General features: G+C 37.2%; 1 protein-coding gene across 1 annotated transcript in view; it reads left to right on the top strand.

Annotated features, from left to right (window-relative positions):
• Positions 1-8,038, top strand: part of SLCO4C1 (solute carrier organic anion transporter family member 4C1) — a 29,663-nt gene extending 21,625 nt beyond the window's left edge. Inside the window, exons 10-13 of the mRNA XM_050328389.1 lie at positions 1,262-1,449; positions 3,464-3,528; positions 5,256-5,393; positions 6,927-8,038. Coding sequence (XP_050184346.1) covers positions 1,262-1,449; positions 3,464-3,528; positions 5,256-5,393; positions 6,927-7,051 — 516 coding nt within the window. The 3' untranslated portion in view covers positions 7,052-8,038. The remainder of the gene's footprint in view (positions 1-1,261; positions 1,450-3,463; positions 3,529-5,255; positions 5,394-6,926) is intronic.
• The last annotated feature ends 9,296 nt before the right edge of the window (positions 8,039-17,334 follow it).

The raw sequence follows: 17,334 nt of genomic DNA, 5'->3' as shown, positions 1-17,334 counted from the left end.
GCAAAATACAGCAATCTTAGTACACAGTTCAGTTATGGTACCAGTGTGACTCCTGCTGCTGCTCTCTAACGTTAGCACTGTCATAGTGCTGGGCTTCCCTGGTTGTTGGGAAATCATATGAAGCCAGCTCAAGCCTATTGCTCTCTGATTTTTTTTTCTGGTAGTTGTCTGGCTTTTTATGCTTTATGTTGGGCTGAGCCACACTTCCCAGTACCCCATGCTGGTCTGGCTAATTTAGAGAAACATTTCCCACTCTCTTGATGAAGTCAGTGAGAAGCATTTATACCACTGGTTGATTGACTCAGCTGTCACAGCTGTTTCTTTTCTGTATGGTATTCTTTACAACAGCTCTAGTCATTCACAGCCTGCATTGTTCTATCAGCTTTCTGGGCACATCCCTCTTTCCAGTCTCCTCTGAGCTTCTTCCGTGGTAGGGGTTTATTGGTCAGTCACAGTGTTTCTCACTTGTGTGGTCATGTCATTTTGCAAATTTGTTTCTACTAGACATTCTAATGCTGAAAGTAAGTTAAATCTAAATGTACTTTAAATAGAATTGACACTCAGAAAAGTAGAAATCAGGAAGTGTTTTGACATTACCTAGAGTTCTTATCTACTAGATATTAAATTAGAGTTTAATACTGCTTTTGTGAGGTTTTTAAAACTTGAATGTCAGTTGCCCCTGCTACAGGTAAGCCATAAAATTGGCTTGGTTATCAAGCCTCTCCAGAACTCAGAGGCTTTCCATGCTTGTCTCTACTAGTATAAAAAACTCTTGAGCACGGATGTGGGAGGAGTGTAGGAAGATTCTAAAGACATGAAACCCCCTGGGTACTCTTTATATCAGAAAAGGATGGTGGTAAATGAGAGGAGGTATTAGCCATAAGAAAATGTAGGACACTGACTACTGCTTGCTGTGAAAACTCTACACTTCACTGACATGGTTTTTTTTTTCTTAGTAAATAAACTTGTGTGGATTTAAAAGAAGTACATGTTCCAATTGCTCCCCTACTAACAAAAGCAGTCCAATATTGCTTCTATTCTTTCCTGCTCAAGTCCTAAGAGTAGAGCTCACCTCTCTTGCTGCCTCTAACTTTAAAATCTTTAGTTTCAAGGAGTTTTTTTTATGCTTTTGGCTAAAAACATGCTTCTGGTTTAATAAGGTTTATTCTTGTGTTGTGTAATGCAGACCCGATGAATATTTAACAAAATAGTATCATTTTGTGTCTTTCTTGGAATTAAATTTTGTCTTATATATTTGTAGATATACCAAAACTGTTCCTGTATTGGGGAACCAAAAAGAGAAAATGGTTCAGAAGACTTTCTCTTTGAAGCTATCTCTGGGAAATGTCCAACGCAATGCAAATTTTTGCCTTTGTTCTTGATGGTCTTCTTTTTTGCTGTTGTTTTTACATTTATGGCTGTTACTCCAACAACTGTTGCCATTCTCAGGTACGTTTTCTGGGCTGAAAGACAGGTAGCATTCTTGTGAAAACTCAGATCAGTGAAATTTTTTTCTTGCTTTGGAATGTGTACTTTATTAGGAAGTACCTTGTGCATTGGTTTAAATATTCTGTGTAGTAAGCAGGCAGTACTTGAAAGAGGAGAGTCATAGCACTGTTCACTCTCTAATTACATTTGATTAGTAGATATTGTTTGAATCTATTAAAATTTGCCTGTTTGTATCAAAATCCTTCTTATGGGAGCACTCTTGACTGTTTTAGTTAAAGCAAGAAGGAATACATATACCATGCGTTTGGATGAAGAAAATGTTTGACTAGCCTGTGTGTCAGTAGTATCAGGTCTTCAAATTGTATCAAGAAAAGAACAAAACAACCAGTCTTGTATTCTCAACCTTTGTTCCCTGTCTCAGTTCAGAGTTCTGGCTTGGAAAATTGTAGTCTGTCAAAGTCTCTAGACTACCTTTCATGATATTGATGTTGTATGTATGGTGTTCACAAATATAAAATGTGATAATATGTGTGTTTATCAGTGGTTTGGCTCTCTTTTTCAAATCCCTGAAGATGAATGAAAGGTAGATTATTGTGGTTGTGTTTTTTTTTTTTTTTGAGTGTGGTCCTCATTCCTGGTGTAGAGTTGTTTTCCTGTATGATGAAGTCTGACTTGTACCTCTAATACTTCTAGAGAGAAAATACCCATGATGCATAGGCATGCATGCAAAATACACATGATGCTTATTGAAGTTGTGGCTAGATGCTCTTTGGTAGGGGCTTGAGGACATAAATGATACACTGCAACAGTCTTGAAATAACCTCCTGTTTAGGGTAGTTGTAAATTTGGAATTAACACCTTGTCACCTTAGTGTGGGGGCAGAATAATGTGAAGTGTTGCATTATCTTTAAAACTGAACTGACGTAGTCTTATTTTGATAATTCTAAGCAGCAGCATTTGGATATTTGAATCCTTGCACACTTCAGCTAAAATAGTGAGATTGTTTTTATGGAAGAAAGGACTATATAGTAGTTTAGATATTGAAAACCTAATTTAAATAGCTTAATGTCAGGCAAGTTTTACAGTATATTCTGATATCTTTTCAGCTGGCATATTGTGTGCAATTTTAAATGTAAACTCACATGCTCATGACAGTGTTCTAGTGCTAGATATAATGACCTGCATGATGTAAAGCTCATTCTCCTTTCCTTAGTTGCCTTTTGGGTATTGAGGTCCTAATACTAACTGCTATAACTGCTCATCTTCAATGTTTTGATATGTGGCTAATCCTCATACATACTCCAGAATGTGGAATAACTTCTGAATGTGTAAATATGATATTTTTCAATAGTGATAAAGTTTATTAAAGAAAAGGCATGCTAGAGTTTTCTAAAGAAAACAGTTCTGAAACTAAATTGTATAAATTAAGCACATTAGGTTGTATTTAGCCTTTATAGTGGTATTGTTAGGACACTGTCATGAAAACATGTTTGTTCCTGGAAAAATATCTGAAGAAAATGAGTAAGAGGTAAGGAGGTAAATTTTGCTACTTACTAAATCACTGTATATATTTGTATAGTATAAACCAGAATGGTTTAATTATAAAGTCAGGTAATTATATGCAAAGGTTATGAGAATACAATATGTTGTGCTCTGCTGAAGCCTGGTCTCAATTCATTTAGTGCTTCTTTAGAAATCATAGCTCAGGATTATAACCTAGCACTCTTTGATTTTCTTTGTTGTTCTATGGAAAAAAAGTTCAACAGTATATCAGGGTGCTGATAGCAAGCTACCTTTTTATTTATACTGTTTGTTAAACTACTTAAATCTAAAATTTCTTGATAAACAATGGGAGTCTTCTCAGTCTTTTGTCTAAACAGCATTTGAAGTAGTTTTGTTACTTGTTTTGCAGGGTGGATTTCTAAGCCAAAGCATATTCACTGAGGGACACAGCAGAGAAATGAAACAATTAAAACTTGTTTACTGTGCCTTAAACTGCAAATCTTGTTTACAGGTGTGTGCCACATAAACAGCGGTCATTTGCTCTTGGAGTACAGTTAGTGTTTCTACGACTACTGGGTATGACTTTCTTGTTGAAACATTTGCCTCTGAATAATCTTCTTATTTGACATTTTTTTCTAGACTTTTAAATAATGCATTAAGAAGCTTTCAGAGGAGCTTGAAGCAGCCTGTCATTGGCTTATAGGATACACTTGTTGTAAGGTACCATCTGGATTCAAATTCCTTGTTAAATAGGGCATTTGTGCTCGTTGTAGCCTTCCTTGTTCTTACCAGCACAAACCAGATAAAGGTAACTGTCATTTTCAGCAAAAGGCACCTGCTGTTATTTTCACCAGAAGAAGGTCTATTAAGAAAGTTGAGATAAGAAAAACTGATGTAATAGAAAACAGCTTTATGTACTTAACATCTGAAAATCCAGAAGTTTAAAGAAAGTGGCTGTCACATAGTTGTATTTTTATTGACCATACCAGTACATTTTAAAGTAGATAGAGGGAGTCTTCCCTCCTCTCCCTTTCCTTTAAAATTCCTTTGACTAATTTTGGCATTTATTGAAATTGTAGACACTTGTACATAAATAATTACTGAGTTTTAATGTGGGAAATATAACACTTCTAAGCATCTTCAGCATCTCAGTAAGACAGATGCATCACCTTAAGTAAAACAAAACTAAATGTAGGTATATTCTGATCCACACTCACTTGAGTTTTCTCAGGTGTATTTTAAATTTTTGCTTTAGTAATAGTTTTTAAATGGCATATTTAATTCAAGACTGGGACAAGAAACAATAACTGATTTGACTTCTATGTCAAAATTACGTCCTAAGGACCTTGCTGCCACCGTCCAAGCTCGCTTGGCCCCGGCAGATGAACCTTAGGATTAAAGGGTGGGCTCAGTTCCGCGCACACTGTGTCTCACCTAAAAAATCCAATGCGCAGGCTGGAAGGTGTAAAGACCTTCCCTGGATCTTCGCTCGCGAAGACTGGCCATTATTTAGTACTGCAGCCATTCCTTCTCCTTTGAAATCAAATATCTAAGTGTGAGTTCTGCTTGGCTCAACCATTTGAAACCTCAATTAATCTAATCATTCTACTAATACAGCATAATAAAAGCAAACATCCTCACAGGTAAAAATTAGCTGGGAGATAGTGTTGAATGTTATGAGGACTTCTGTTTCATTTTACTCCAAGTGAAGATATTTATTTTAGTCTTAACTCACTGTGGAGTGATAGAACTTTTCTTCCACTGCCTGTGCTATGACTGAAGAACTGCAGCAACTAAGGGCATGATTTACCAGCAGTTGCTGTAGACTTGAGGAATCACACAGGGGTTCTAGGTAGAAGACCTTGTGAGGATATAGCTACTAGTATAATAATATTTTAGTTCTCTGCATTTGGAGCAGGTTAATGAATATGATCTGAAGGAAGACTTTCAGTTAAAATCCTACTTCCTTGATTAACTGCTTTTGTCCCTGATTTAAATAACTGTATTTTTTTCCAATGAAAACTGAGGAAGCTTTAAAAAACGCAAGTCTTTGAAAAAACTGCTTGCTTGATGAAGTGTGAGCTGTGTAAAGAATTAACTGGCACTATGCTTACTACTTGTTAATTGAGAGGAATGTTAGGTGCACACCTGCTGTTTAGTACAAGCTCTACGACTTTGTTTAAAATGTTATGGTCAGTGTTTGGTTCTCCCATTTTATCTTCCCCACCAGTTTGGCATTTCACTGTGTGTATGAAGACCAGTAAGACTGGACAAACATTCTAACATATTACTGTATTTTTTAGGTACTATTCCTGGGCCAATTTTGTTTGGAGTTTCTATAGACAGCAGCTGTACGCTGTGGGATATTGATGAATGTGAAACTAAAGGAGCCTGCTGGGTATATGATAATGAAAGAGTAGTTTATCTGCTGATGGGCATGAGTAAGTAATTTCTTTATATTGTGCAAGGTAATAGATATACTGATCTTGACTGCTAGATGGGAATTATTTTAAAACAGACCCTTACACTTTTAATTTTTAGCAGTAGTGTTTTTAGGATTTTTCATAAATAATAAAAAGCAAAATACTATGCAAGGAGAAAGATGACATTAAGTGACTCTTTAAAGGTAACCTAGAAAAAGTAGTACTGTTATACTATTATTTTTAAATAATAGTACAAAAGAGTTTTGGTCTTTAGTTTTCCTTCATTGTCACACTTCATTTACTGAATTTTAAGGGATTGGCACACATCTCAGTCTGGCTCCAGGGCCGTAAAGGTGATTAGGGACACAAAGATAATTAGAGGGGTGGAGCATCCTATAAAGAAGAGGCTGAGAGAATTGGAATTGGTCAGCCTAGGAAAGAGAAGGCTCCAGAGTGACCTTATTGTGGGCTTTCAGTACCTGAAGGGCAGCCTTCAAGAATAGATGGAGAGGGACTCTTTGTCATGGAGTGTAGTGATGGAGCAATGGTTAATGGATTTAAACTCACATAGAGTGAGTTAAATATTAGGAAGCAGCTCTTTACTGAGAGAGGAGGTGGCCAGGCACTGGAACAGGTTGTCCAGACAAGTTGTGGATGCCAGATCCCTGGAACTGTTCAAGGCCAAGCTGGATGGGGCTCTGAACAATATGGTGTAGTGGAAGGTATCTCTGCCCATAGTGGGTGGTTGGAACTAGATGATCTTTAGGTTTCCTTCTAACCCAAACCATTCTGCAATTATCTGTGTTGGTGTGTTGACAGCTTAAGGTCTGAGGAGCTATCTTCCTCTTGTCGTATTTCAGTTCTTTTCTCTAAGTTATATAATAGTTCTTGTAACTATCCTTGAACACTGGTCAAAAAAAAATTCCCAACCTGTTTAACAATCTGTTCCCTTCAAGTATGTGAGCTATGTATGCCTGTGGGAGAGAAGACAGGCTAAGCTTGCATCTGTGATGACTGTTCTTGTCATGTTAAACGTCATGCAAAAACAGTGGTCACAAGGCCAGATTTCAGTATCTCAGTATCTCCCAGGCATGTTTATGATAAAATACAATCCTTTTTGTTTTCGCCTTTCCCTTGACCTCCCAGGTTGCATAAACACCTCTGTGTAACCTTCTAAGGTAGCTGATGAGAGAACACTTAACAGGCATTCTATGTGGGAAGTTCTAGTCTGTGGAAAAGAGAATATTAGTAAAGCAAATTACAGTACTGAAAGAAGGAATAAGACTTGCACTTCAGGCTAGAGTGGGGTAAAGAAGTATGAAACTGAAGCAAAGGTAACAGCTGCTGCAAGCAGAAACTGTCAGGCAGGTAAAGTTCAGTTGGAGGACTGCCTTTAGCTACCCTTTGCAGTTCATGTAAAATACATTTAAATGTGCTGTGCCTTTCAGAGTCTTACAGTGTAGCTCATCATGTGAAACTTTATAAATGACTGAAACACTTTTTGCTACTGAAGGTGAATGCAATAAGGACTCTTCTATTCTTTGCATTCAGGTGCTGCCTGCAAAATCATCACAATCATCTTTGTGGTCCTGGCAGTGTATTTCTACAAGCCTCCACCACTGAATAAAGCACTGTCGCCAAAGGATGCAGAAATGGTATCTGCTGTACACACATGAACTATAAGCGAATCAGGGACTTTTGAAAAAAAACCAATAAGAATAAGCACTTTTACAACAGTTGTACCAAAGTTCTTGTACACCCTTGCCTGAATATGAAAGATCACATTCAACATCTGAACAGCTTAAAATATTTGTGAACCTGTAGTGTTCACTGATTTTCTAAACATTGCTTAGTATACTATTGTGTATATGCACAGAAATGATACTTTAGTTTGCAGTTTAATATAAAAAGTCTAATGTGTAACTTAATTGAAACAAGTTGTGTATTCTGATCATAAAAAAGGAAAAAAGCTGACTGAGCCCCACTTACCTCTATTTGTAACTGTAGTGGGAGAAAACAAGTGACTTGGTATATTAAAGGGAACTATGTATATTCTAAAAGGACTTATTTTAGTGTGCTCGTAATCTGGGCTAGTGCCTTTGGGGATTTTTTTCTATAGCAACACTTGGGAATATGAAAGTTTGACCATTTTTAAAAATATTTCTACATGTTATTTTAGTGGCATAAGTTCACTGTATAGTATTGCAGGAAAATATAAATAGTTATGATAGGTTAGCTGGGTTGTAAAATCAAATATTGCTTAATATGAGTGTTTGTGTTTCTATCTAGAATATATACAGAAAGTTGTTCTTCACTGATTTATTTAAGCATTTTTAAAATGTTTCTATAAAATTTGAAGAGAACCTATTTTCTTGCAGTTTCTGTGTATGCTCCGTGAATTCCAAATGACTGAGTTCTAGGCTTCTCAACTCCAAGAAGCACAATGCCGAAAGCTAGAACAAGTGTGTATGGAAAAATCAGAACTAGAAAAATATAGCTTTAGTTGTTCTTTTTGACATAATAAGTAGTTATTAAAGCTGTATTTGTATAGCTCAACAGAAGTGATATACAAGTCAGCTGCTGTTACCAGACATTAAACTACAGTGCCTGCTACTGAAATACCATTCAATGTTGACATGAAATTTTTAATGAGCCATATATCCCATGTGTTTGTTTTACTTTGTTAATAAAGACTTCCTTTTTGTTGCACTGGCTGTGCATGTCGTTCTTATGTAGCTGTGAGTGCCCTCTTCATTGTGTTACAAGGACTGTACTCATTGAGTCTACCAAGACTTCTAAACAAGTGCTACAAAGGATTATGGCACTTGGCTCATGCTTCATCAATTCTTTAAATGTAGTTGTTGAATTAGCTGTTGAATTAAGTATGCAACTCAAGAAGATCCTCTGTAACTATTTGTAAATAATTTTATTTACAGGAAATGTTTTATTCAGGAAATAAAGCAGAATCAACTACACCCTGTAACACAACACTTGAGGTCTCTTGAGGGAGAGGAGCAAAGGGGCAGAATTTGCTTGCTCCATGTAGCTGAATGTCTCCTGATAAGGTCTGTGATTCATTCCTGAGAGCAAGATTGGTAAAATCACTTGAAAGAATGAAATAGAGATCTTCCTTAAAATTTGGGAATGCAGCCTAAAATTCTGAAATTTTCATTTTCCATCTCTGAAATGGTTTGTGTGAGGTATAGCAAGTCACTTAATCATAGTAAAGACATATAGTATTGTAGCTCAACTGGTAAACTTGCTTCTCTTGCTGAGACTGAGATCATAGTTTACACTTTCTGCCGCTGAACGTAGTTGCACAGACTACAAAACCTGGGGGCAGAGCAACCAGAGCTTTCTCTTCTGAGGAAGTTACCAGCACTTTTACTTGCACTGGAGTGGTTATTTGGGTGGAGAAGGAAGGAAGCATGTTGCTGTTGTAATTTTTATGTAACCTATCCTGTGACTTATTGAAGATTACCCTTGCTAGTTTAGGAGTAGCAACAGGATGACTAGAAGACAGACCAAATAGAAGTTTACTGATTTACCTTGTGTCACAGCCATGTTAAATTAATAGATACAGCAATAGATAGTAGAGGGAAGTAGATGTTGTGTCAAAGGTTTTTACAAAGGAAGGGTAAACATTCACAGACAAGTGCATCTTATGTCTGGACAGAGAGGGGTGAATTAAAAGCTGCCCCCATGACTGTGCCTGGAATGTCAAAGTTTGAGTCAAGTCACTGCTGCTGAAGCCCACAGATCAATTCTGGGGCCAGTGCAATTCAACCTCTTCTTTAATCACCTGAATGATGGGATAGATTGTGTTTTAGAGAAGTGACTGATAGACTGGATGGTTGCTGCCATCCCCAGAGGAACCTTTAGAAGATTGAGAAATGCGCAAACAGGAACCTCACAGGAATTTCAACAGGGAAGTACAAAGGCCTGCACCAGAGAAAAATAACCCCAGGTATAAGTAATGGGGTGGTGACTCCCAGCTGGAAAGCAGCTCTTCAGAGAAGGCCCTTGGGTTCATGTTGGACAAGCTGACCACAAGGCAGTAATACACCCCTCCTGCAAAAAAGGCCAATAGTGTCTTGGTCTGCATTGGGCAAAGCACTGGCAGCAGGTCAGGAGAGTTGATCCTGCCCTTTACTCAGTGCTGATGAGACCATATCTGCAGTGCTGGATCCAGTTCTGGGCTCTCCAGACTTAGTGGATGGGCTGTGGTGCAGGGCTACAGTGATGATTAAGGGGTGGGAATGTAATTCATACTGAGAGAGCTGGGGATGCTCTTTTTAGCCAGCAGAAGATCAGGCTCAAAGGGTTCTGAGCCTTGAAGAGGTGGAAACCAGACTCTTCTTATTAATTCCTATATCTATGGACAAGAGGCTGTAGACACAAAGGGAAACATCTGAAATTTCCTCTGAACACAAATCTTTTTTAAAATGTGGAGGCAGTCAAACACTGAAACAAGTTGCTCAGGAATTTGTGGAGTTTATCATTAATGGAGGTGTTTAAAACCTGAGTGGATATAATCCTGAATATCCTGGCTGACCTTCCTTCAGCAGAGGTTTTGGACTACATCACCTCAAGTGTTCCCTTTAAACCTGAGTGGTTCTGTGTTTCTATGAGATGCTCCTCAGTGTGACCTTTGTCCAGTTCACTGTATGATGTGTAGCTTCTATATGTGTTCTTACAAGGGAAGATGTTTTTTGATTCCTTTTTTTTTCTAATTGGTTTTGTTGCTTTTTCTTTAAAAAACAACAACAAACAACTATTGTTTCTCATATTAAATAACACTTAGCAGCTAATACTGTGTGTATGTCTCATTGGTTGATATTAGTTCTTTTCTTGCTAAGAGTGATAAAACATTTCAAACTGAAGTTGACAGTCTTACGTGATTTGTACATGCTCTGTGAACTACTGTTTAGAATCCTTGGACTGCTAAATTTAGGGACTCATATCTTTGAGGTTGTGTCAACAACCACAGATTTGGGTGTTAAGAATTTCAAATATTGTCCAAAAGAAGGGTGATTTAAAACTTTTTGAAAGTTGCATCTTCTAACAAGCATGATTATTTTTAGAAACATATCCCAGTGCAAAAGAGGCTGTCCCACTAATAATTGTAGTAAAACCAAAGTTTTAATTCATCTGTGAACCAGAAGTAAGCTGCTAAACCTAAGTATATTGTCCTGTATGTCTAGTGCAAATGAATTCTCCAGAACTTTTTTTGAGCCTCTACTCAGCAAATCTGTAAGATTCCAGGGGTTCTTACAAGAGAGTGACTGTAATTAACTATTACGGTTGAGACTAAACTTCTAAACTTTTTGTTGTTGTATGTGTTTTTTTTAGTCTTAAAACCAAGACTGCAAACTGTGTTTTCTCTATCTTGAAGAGGAAGGACGATGATAAGGTAATCTCAAGATCTGTTGGGACAGTGAAAGTTGGAGCCCCTGTTAACATAAGCTAATTATTTTTATTTTAGAACTTCTCCAAAGTGAATAGCTTAACACCCAAATTCACTTAATATGGCAAGAGCATATTATTTCTGGCATCATGAATACTGAGAGAGGGGAAAACATGAATTTTGTTTTGCATGTGGCTACCATACGTGTCATTACTTAAAAGTAATATTTTTTGTACATACCTTATTTGTGGAGTCTCTTTGCACATGGTTAGAAGTATCTGAACAGAATTACTGAAATGTATTGATTGTAAAAAGAGCAGACCAAAATACGTCTACTGGCAGATTATGGACAGAAATGTAGGAACCTTAGGAATGCTGCAGCTTTTTAGCGGTGTTTACCAGGTTGAAGTTCAGTTGCTGACCATTACTGAGGTAATGACAGTAGGACTTGCATTGCTTTCTGGTTTAAAATATGCTGTAGGTAGATCAAGTGTAAGCAAGTCTAAGACAATTACTGAAAAAAACCATCTTTTAAGTCTGAAAGCCTTTAAGCCTTTAAAATATTGTGGATTTCTGTTTAGCAATGAATGTAATATACCTATTTAATATTTTGTTAGAGTAACAGAACATACACTTATGATATAACATATAATTGGGATGAGGATTTTTTGTTTTTATGTGTGTGTGCTTTTTTCCCCACCCACCAGATGGCTCTGTTTCTGCTAAAAAATAGCCAATTTCTTTGGAATTTGCGTGGAACATTGAGTCTTTAAAACACCAAGCAGAAAATATGCTGCTTTTGCAAAAATATTCTGTTAATGGAAGTGTGACTGGTGCCTTTTGTCTGTTTGATTTCTGTTTTTACAGTGGCAGTGACTTTCTTTTTGTGTTAAATACGTGAATATACCTGTTTGTGATTTATTTTCTTTTTATGACATGTCTGTGAAGCATGATGTAGTTCTACTTTTGCATGGATTCTTGTGGAGTTTTTTTCCTGAAAGACAGAGATCTGCAGGTAAAAAAGATCAATGTTAGATTAAAGAAGCTTTAAAAAAATACGGAGGAAGACAGTTAATCTTGTATTTCAGTAATAAATGATGCAAAAAATCCAGAATAAATTATTTCTCTGTTGCTTCTATGGAAAATATACCAGGAAGAATGAGTCTACTATACAGGAATCTTATGAATTTGGGCACCTTACTCATTGTATGCCTTTCAAAATCTGTATAATGGGAGTGTTGGCAACTGGTTATAAAACAACTATTCCTCTGCGGTCTACAGAACACTGTAGTAAATGTCCCAAATGGAAGTCTCAGTGTCACACAGAAACCTTTTTTCTGATCATTATTAATCTTTGAGCATTCATATTGAATATGTGAATTTTTAGTATGAAATGCCACTCTTGAGCAGAGGTGAATATAAATATAAACCAGAAAAATCATATCCAGGCGGATATCATTAGTACGGAGATCATTATTTCCTTCAAATTATTCAGAAACTTTAAAAAAATTGACTGGGCTAAATAAAGACCTGTTTTGCTCCCAGTATTTTGCTCTGAGATTGTCTTTAAAGGTACAAAATGAAGGAAATATTTAACTTGTTTGGGAATAAAATCATAAAATAGGGTCCATTGGTGTGAAGTCAGTGAAGATTTTGCTGTTTATTTAAAGGGAATTAGGGTGCTTAGACAAATTGCAACACAGTCCTTTGATATTTGATGCACTTACCATGTATCCAGCTGAAGGAAGTTTGTGTCACAAAACTGAAAGGCCTATAACCTATAAACCTTGTAAGAAGTGACTGAGCTGTGACAGTAAATTAGTGCTTTTCAGATTTTTTTTTTTCCTACTTAGTCAAGTTTCAAAAATTTCTCACTTGCCATGTTTTAATTTGCTGCATGTTGAGATTGGTTTCCCAGTTAAGGAAAGGCATGCTGATTAATGCAAATCCACATCTTCACCTTTGCACTTTGCATTTCTCAAGCATCTGTTGCCATTCCTTCAAATGGAAAGCTCTCAGGCTACAGATAACAGAGGCTCCAAAACACTGAAGTAATTACCTGCAGTAAGCGAACTGAAGCAGTTCCAGCAGGATACTGGCAAATAAACATACTAAACCAGCTATATCAGGAGACATGAAATGAGACAGAACAAATGCGGGCTGAAAATGTAGCACAGGGACATTCATACAGGAGATGAAGAAGATTACATTGCTATTGTATTTCATTCTAGTCAAGGTTAATGACCTGCATTTGAAGACCTTTGTAAATCAATTGGTTGTGATACCAGCACACAAGGACATCCAGTGTTTGGTTGCAAAGGGACATAAACTTCTGGAAACAAATCTGCTACTGTGAACAATACTGCAGTATATGGTAGGTGTTGTGGTTTAATGCCCTCTGGCTATTAAGCCCCACACAGCCATTTTTATACTCCCTCCTGGTGCGATGGTGCAGAGAACTGGAAGAATGAAAGTGAAAAAAAACTTTGGCATTGAGATAAATACAGTTTAATAAGTAAAGCAAAAACCACACATGAACACAAAGCAAAACAAGGAATTCATTCACCCCTTCCCATGGGCGGACAGGTGTTCAGCCGTCTCCACGAAAACGTGGCTCCATCACGTGCAATGGTGACTTGGGAAGAGAAGCACCATCACTCCAAACATTCCCCTGTTCCTTCTTCTTCCCTCAGCTTTATATGCTGAGCAGGACACAGATGGTCTGGAATACCCCTGTGGTCAGTTGGGATCTCCTGTCCTGGCAGTGTCCACTCCCAGCTCCTTGTGCACCCTCAGCCTCCTCACTGGTGGGGTAGGGTGAGGGGCAGAAAAGGTCTTGGCTCTGTGCCTGCGCTACTCAGCAGTAACTAAAATATCCCTATGTTATCAAAACTGTTCTCAGCACAAATCCAAAACATCACCACAGCTACTGTGAAGAAAATTAACTCTAGCTTAGCCAAGACCAGCTCAGGAGGATAGCTAGAAAAGACCTCAAACATTATGTGCAATTTAAAGGAGTTTACTTTTTGATACTGTAAAAATTATTTACCCTTTTGCAGGGCTGGGTCTGCCATATGGCTAACTAGCCAATTTTTTGTGGTTTTTCCTGGAAGGTAAAATGCCATTCTTTCCAGCTAGCATTTTAACAATATCCTCTTGAGCATGACTCTGTTTGAATTTGGGTACCTCATCATTTGATACAGCACATCAATGAGCAATCTCTGTAACTTTACCTCCTAAGATGATAAAACAAATGTGACCTATTGTTGTCAGTTCCCTCCTTGCTTAAGATTTCATCCATGTCCTTCTGGAGAATTTTTTAACTGTGAGTCAATTTGTATCTAATTTGACATAGAGAAGACATAAATATGTGAAACTTCCAGAAATGTTCATAAAACTTCATCAGAACAGATAGGTGAGTGCCATTCACCAGAGAAAGCTGTAACTTAGTCATCTGCCTTTATTACAACCAGAGGTCAAACAGGTTGACCAGGTTGAATAAAGACCTAGGGAAGTAAATGCCCTTTGTAGATGCCCAGTGAGATTGCACTGGGAAGTAACTTTATGATTGCTGATGGTTCCTTAAGAAGTGGATCAAGAAACCAGAAAATTAGGTTTTCTAGTTTAAACCTGCTGTAACTAATACTGAGAATAATCCAGACAAATATTTTTATATTTAAAAAATCTTCAAGCTAACGCAAATTTTAGATTCATGTAGTTTGCACTTTAACAGGGCTCTGACTTTTTAGAGATACAATTTTTACTATCAATTAGTATTTATTATTGAAGAACTGTCTCTTGCACACACTATTTACTGCAATGGGTGGAAAAGATCTTGCCTATTATTTTGGTCCCAACATTCTGTGAGCAAACTACCCACTTTAATCATGTGGGTAGTTCCCTCAAAATATCCATAAATTTCAAGCTAAGCAGACACATGAATTCTTGTAAGGAAAGGCATGTAAGCAACTCAGAGCTACTGAGGCAGTAGTTTCTATCAGGTTTTCTCATCACATTCACGCCTTCAGAAAGATACGTGCTCTCATTTAGAACATGAAGTCCATAGGAAAGAAAAAGCTGTTGAAAACAGTTGCCAAAGCAATTAGATGTTATTAATTTCTGTTGATGTAGTAGGATAGACTACTACTTAATGGATCTTATTACATTTTTCAGTAGGAATTATTACAAGCTTTTGAGGCATTTGTGTTTTTTTGAATACTTGAACTGTTATGGAAAGTCTACCTCAGAGCCTTCCAGAGTTAGAATATTTTTATTGGTATAGCACAAAACCCACTGTTTTTTCCCTGCCCTTTTTTTTTTTTGAAAAGCTATATTGGACACTTTCTGAATACTGAAGCTACCACTCTGGGAATAGTTAGATTATTTTTCTCAGGGTTTTTTTTTTTTCCCCCCAAATTTGAGGCTAGTTATGTGATCACACCTTAAGTGTACCAGCTTTGTTAAGTTGAACAATTACACAAATCTAATGAATTTTTCCTCTTGTTTAAAAGTGAGAGTTGGGTACTAAGGCATTGAAAAAAACTAAATGTCTTAGCCCAGTCTGTCTAAGAAGCTACTCAAGAATTTTTAGTATGTTGTTATTTGACCTTCTCTACAAACTTTACACAGTTTCAAGTAAGCAGTCCTCAAACTATCTAAAGACTATTGCAATGAAGGTTCTCCTGTGTTACCATAGAATCATAGAATTATCAAGGTTAGAAGAGACCTTTGAGATTGTCAAGTCCAACGTCAACCAAGCACTACCAGTGCAACCCCTAAACGAGTGAACCACATCACCCAGTGCCAGATCCAGATGCTTTCTGAATGCTTTCAAGGATAGAGACTCCACCACCTCCCGAGGAAACTTATTCCAATGCGCGACCACCTTGACACTGAAGAAGTTTTTTCTAATATCCCCTATCTCAGTTTGAGGCCATTTCCTCTGGTTCTCTCATTACAGGCACAGCAGAAGAGACTGCCCCCCCCTTTACTAAAACCCCTGTTAAGGTACTTGTGGAGAGCAATAAGGTAAACCTCAGTTTCCTCTTCTTGAGACTAAACAAACACAGCTCCCTCAACTGTTCATCAGAACACGTCTTCTAGTCACGTTCAGCTGCTGTCAACCAGCATCTCAAAGTCCCTCTCTACCAAACAGTTCTCGAGCCCCTCCTTGCCCAGCCTGTAGTGCTGTGTGGGGGTTAGGGATTTTCTTTTTTTTCTGTTTCAAGACATGCCAGCTGAAAAGCAGTTGAAATTATGCAGGAAAAGCAAAAAACCCATTTTTTTCTGGAGCTTCCTGTTGAGTCATCTACTTAAAAAAACCATGGTATCAAAGAATACTGTGTAAAAGAGCTCCCTATTGCAACAGTGAGTACCAGAAAATTAAGCAGGTAAGATGGATAAGAATTTAACCACTAAATAGTTGTCCTAAGTATTTTGATTGTCTTTGTTTCCCCTTTGAACTTGTGCATTGTGCCTGCTATGCTTAAGCTGTACTTAATTTAAAGTAATTTTAAAGCATTTGTAAGTCAATTCAGAATCATGCTGTTCTAAATGAATTGCTGTAATGGATGCATTTGGAATGATTCAGGTGTGTGGAATGCACAATGTTGTTAAATAATGGTTCCCCATACTAATGTGACTGAGCTTTATTTTTTTTGTGTATTCTTTGCTATGCATGATTGTGTTGTGGCTTTTATCCTGGTTTGGGTTTTTTGAGGCCTTTTTTTTGTGTGTGTGCAATGGTGCTTGTAGCAGGTAAGATGGCTGTTGCTGGAGGCTCTATGCATTAATTGAGAAAAAACTTTGTATTTTTTCTCTTCCCTCTTTTAATTAAAAGAACAAACATAAAACTCCTTGGAACACTGTGGGAACTTCTAACTAAAATTTCTGTAAAACTCAAAACCCATAATGAGCAGCTGCTGTGATCACTGTGTGAAATATTTATGGGAATATCAGCATTGGGCCAGAAAGTGTATCACATAATAGGATGGTTGATGTGCATGTTGAAGCCCTTAAGGTACAGAACAACAGTTTGTTGGCAATAAAATGTGGTGGAAATCATTGTGGACTGGATAGAATTTGATCCAGTGGAACATCTGTCCTTAATGCTGGAAGTAAGACATATTTGTGTCAGCTGCATACAAAAGCTACATAAGTAATGGAAAGTTGGAAACTCACAAGTAAGTTTTAGCACATTGTTACTCAATGAAAGTACTTAGTGTCCATGAAGACACATTTATTCCCAGGATAATAAAATTGAATAAAAAAAGCAAAAGTATGTACACATTTCAGTTAGGTGCTTTTATATTCAACTAGCTTTGTGCTAGTGATGCTTCCTACTCAGCTAGAATATATTGTTGTATGTTATTTGCTAGTGAAGATTATTGTACCGTGAAGTTAATTTCAGGAGAAGTCATGAAAGAAATGGTATTGGTGCAGGAATGAATCTGGAAAAGAATTGTGTGATAGGTTTAGTGGACATTCTATACAGTACCTTGCATATGTATACGTTCATGGGTCTTTTGGAGGAGCTTGTGTTTTGTGCATTGC

This window comes from Myiozetetes cayanensis, unplaced genomic scaffold (genome assembly GCF_022539395.1).
Source record: "Myiozetetes cayanensis isolate MyiCay16 unplaced genomic scaffold, myiCay2020 scf4, whole genome shotgun sequence".
Lineage (NCBI taxonomy): Eukaryota > Metazoa > Chordata > Aves > Passeriformes > Tyrannidae > Myiozetetes > Myiozetetes cayanensis.
Note: the sequence above shows the minus strand (reverse complement) of the source record. Positions and strands in the feature narration are given on the sequence as shown.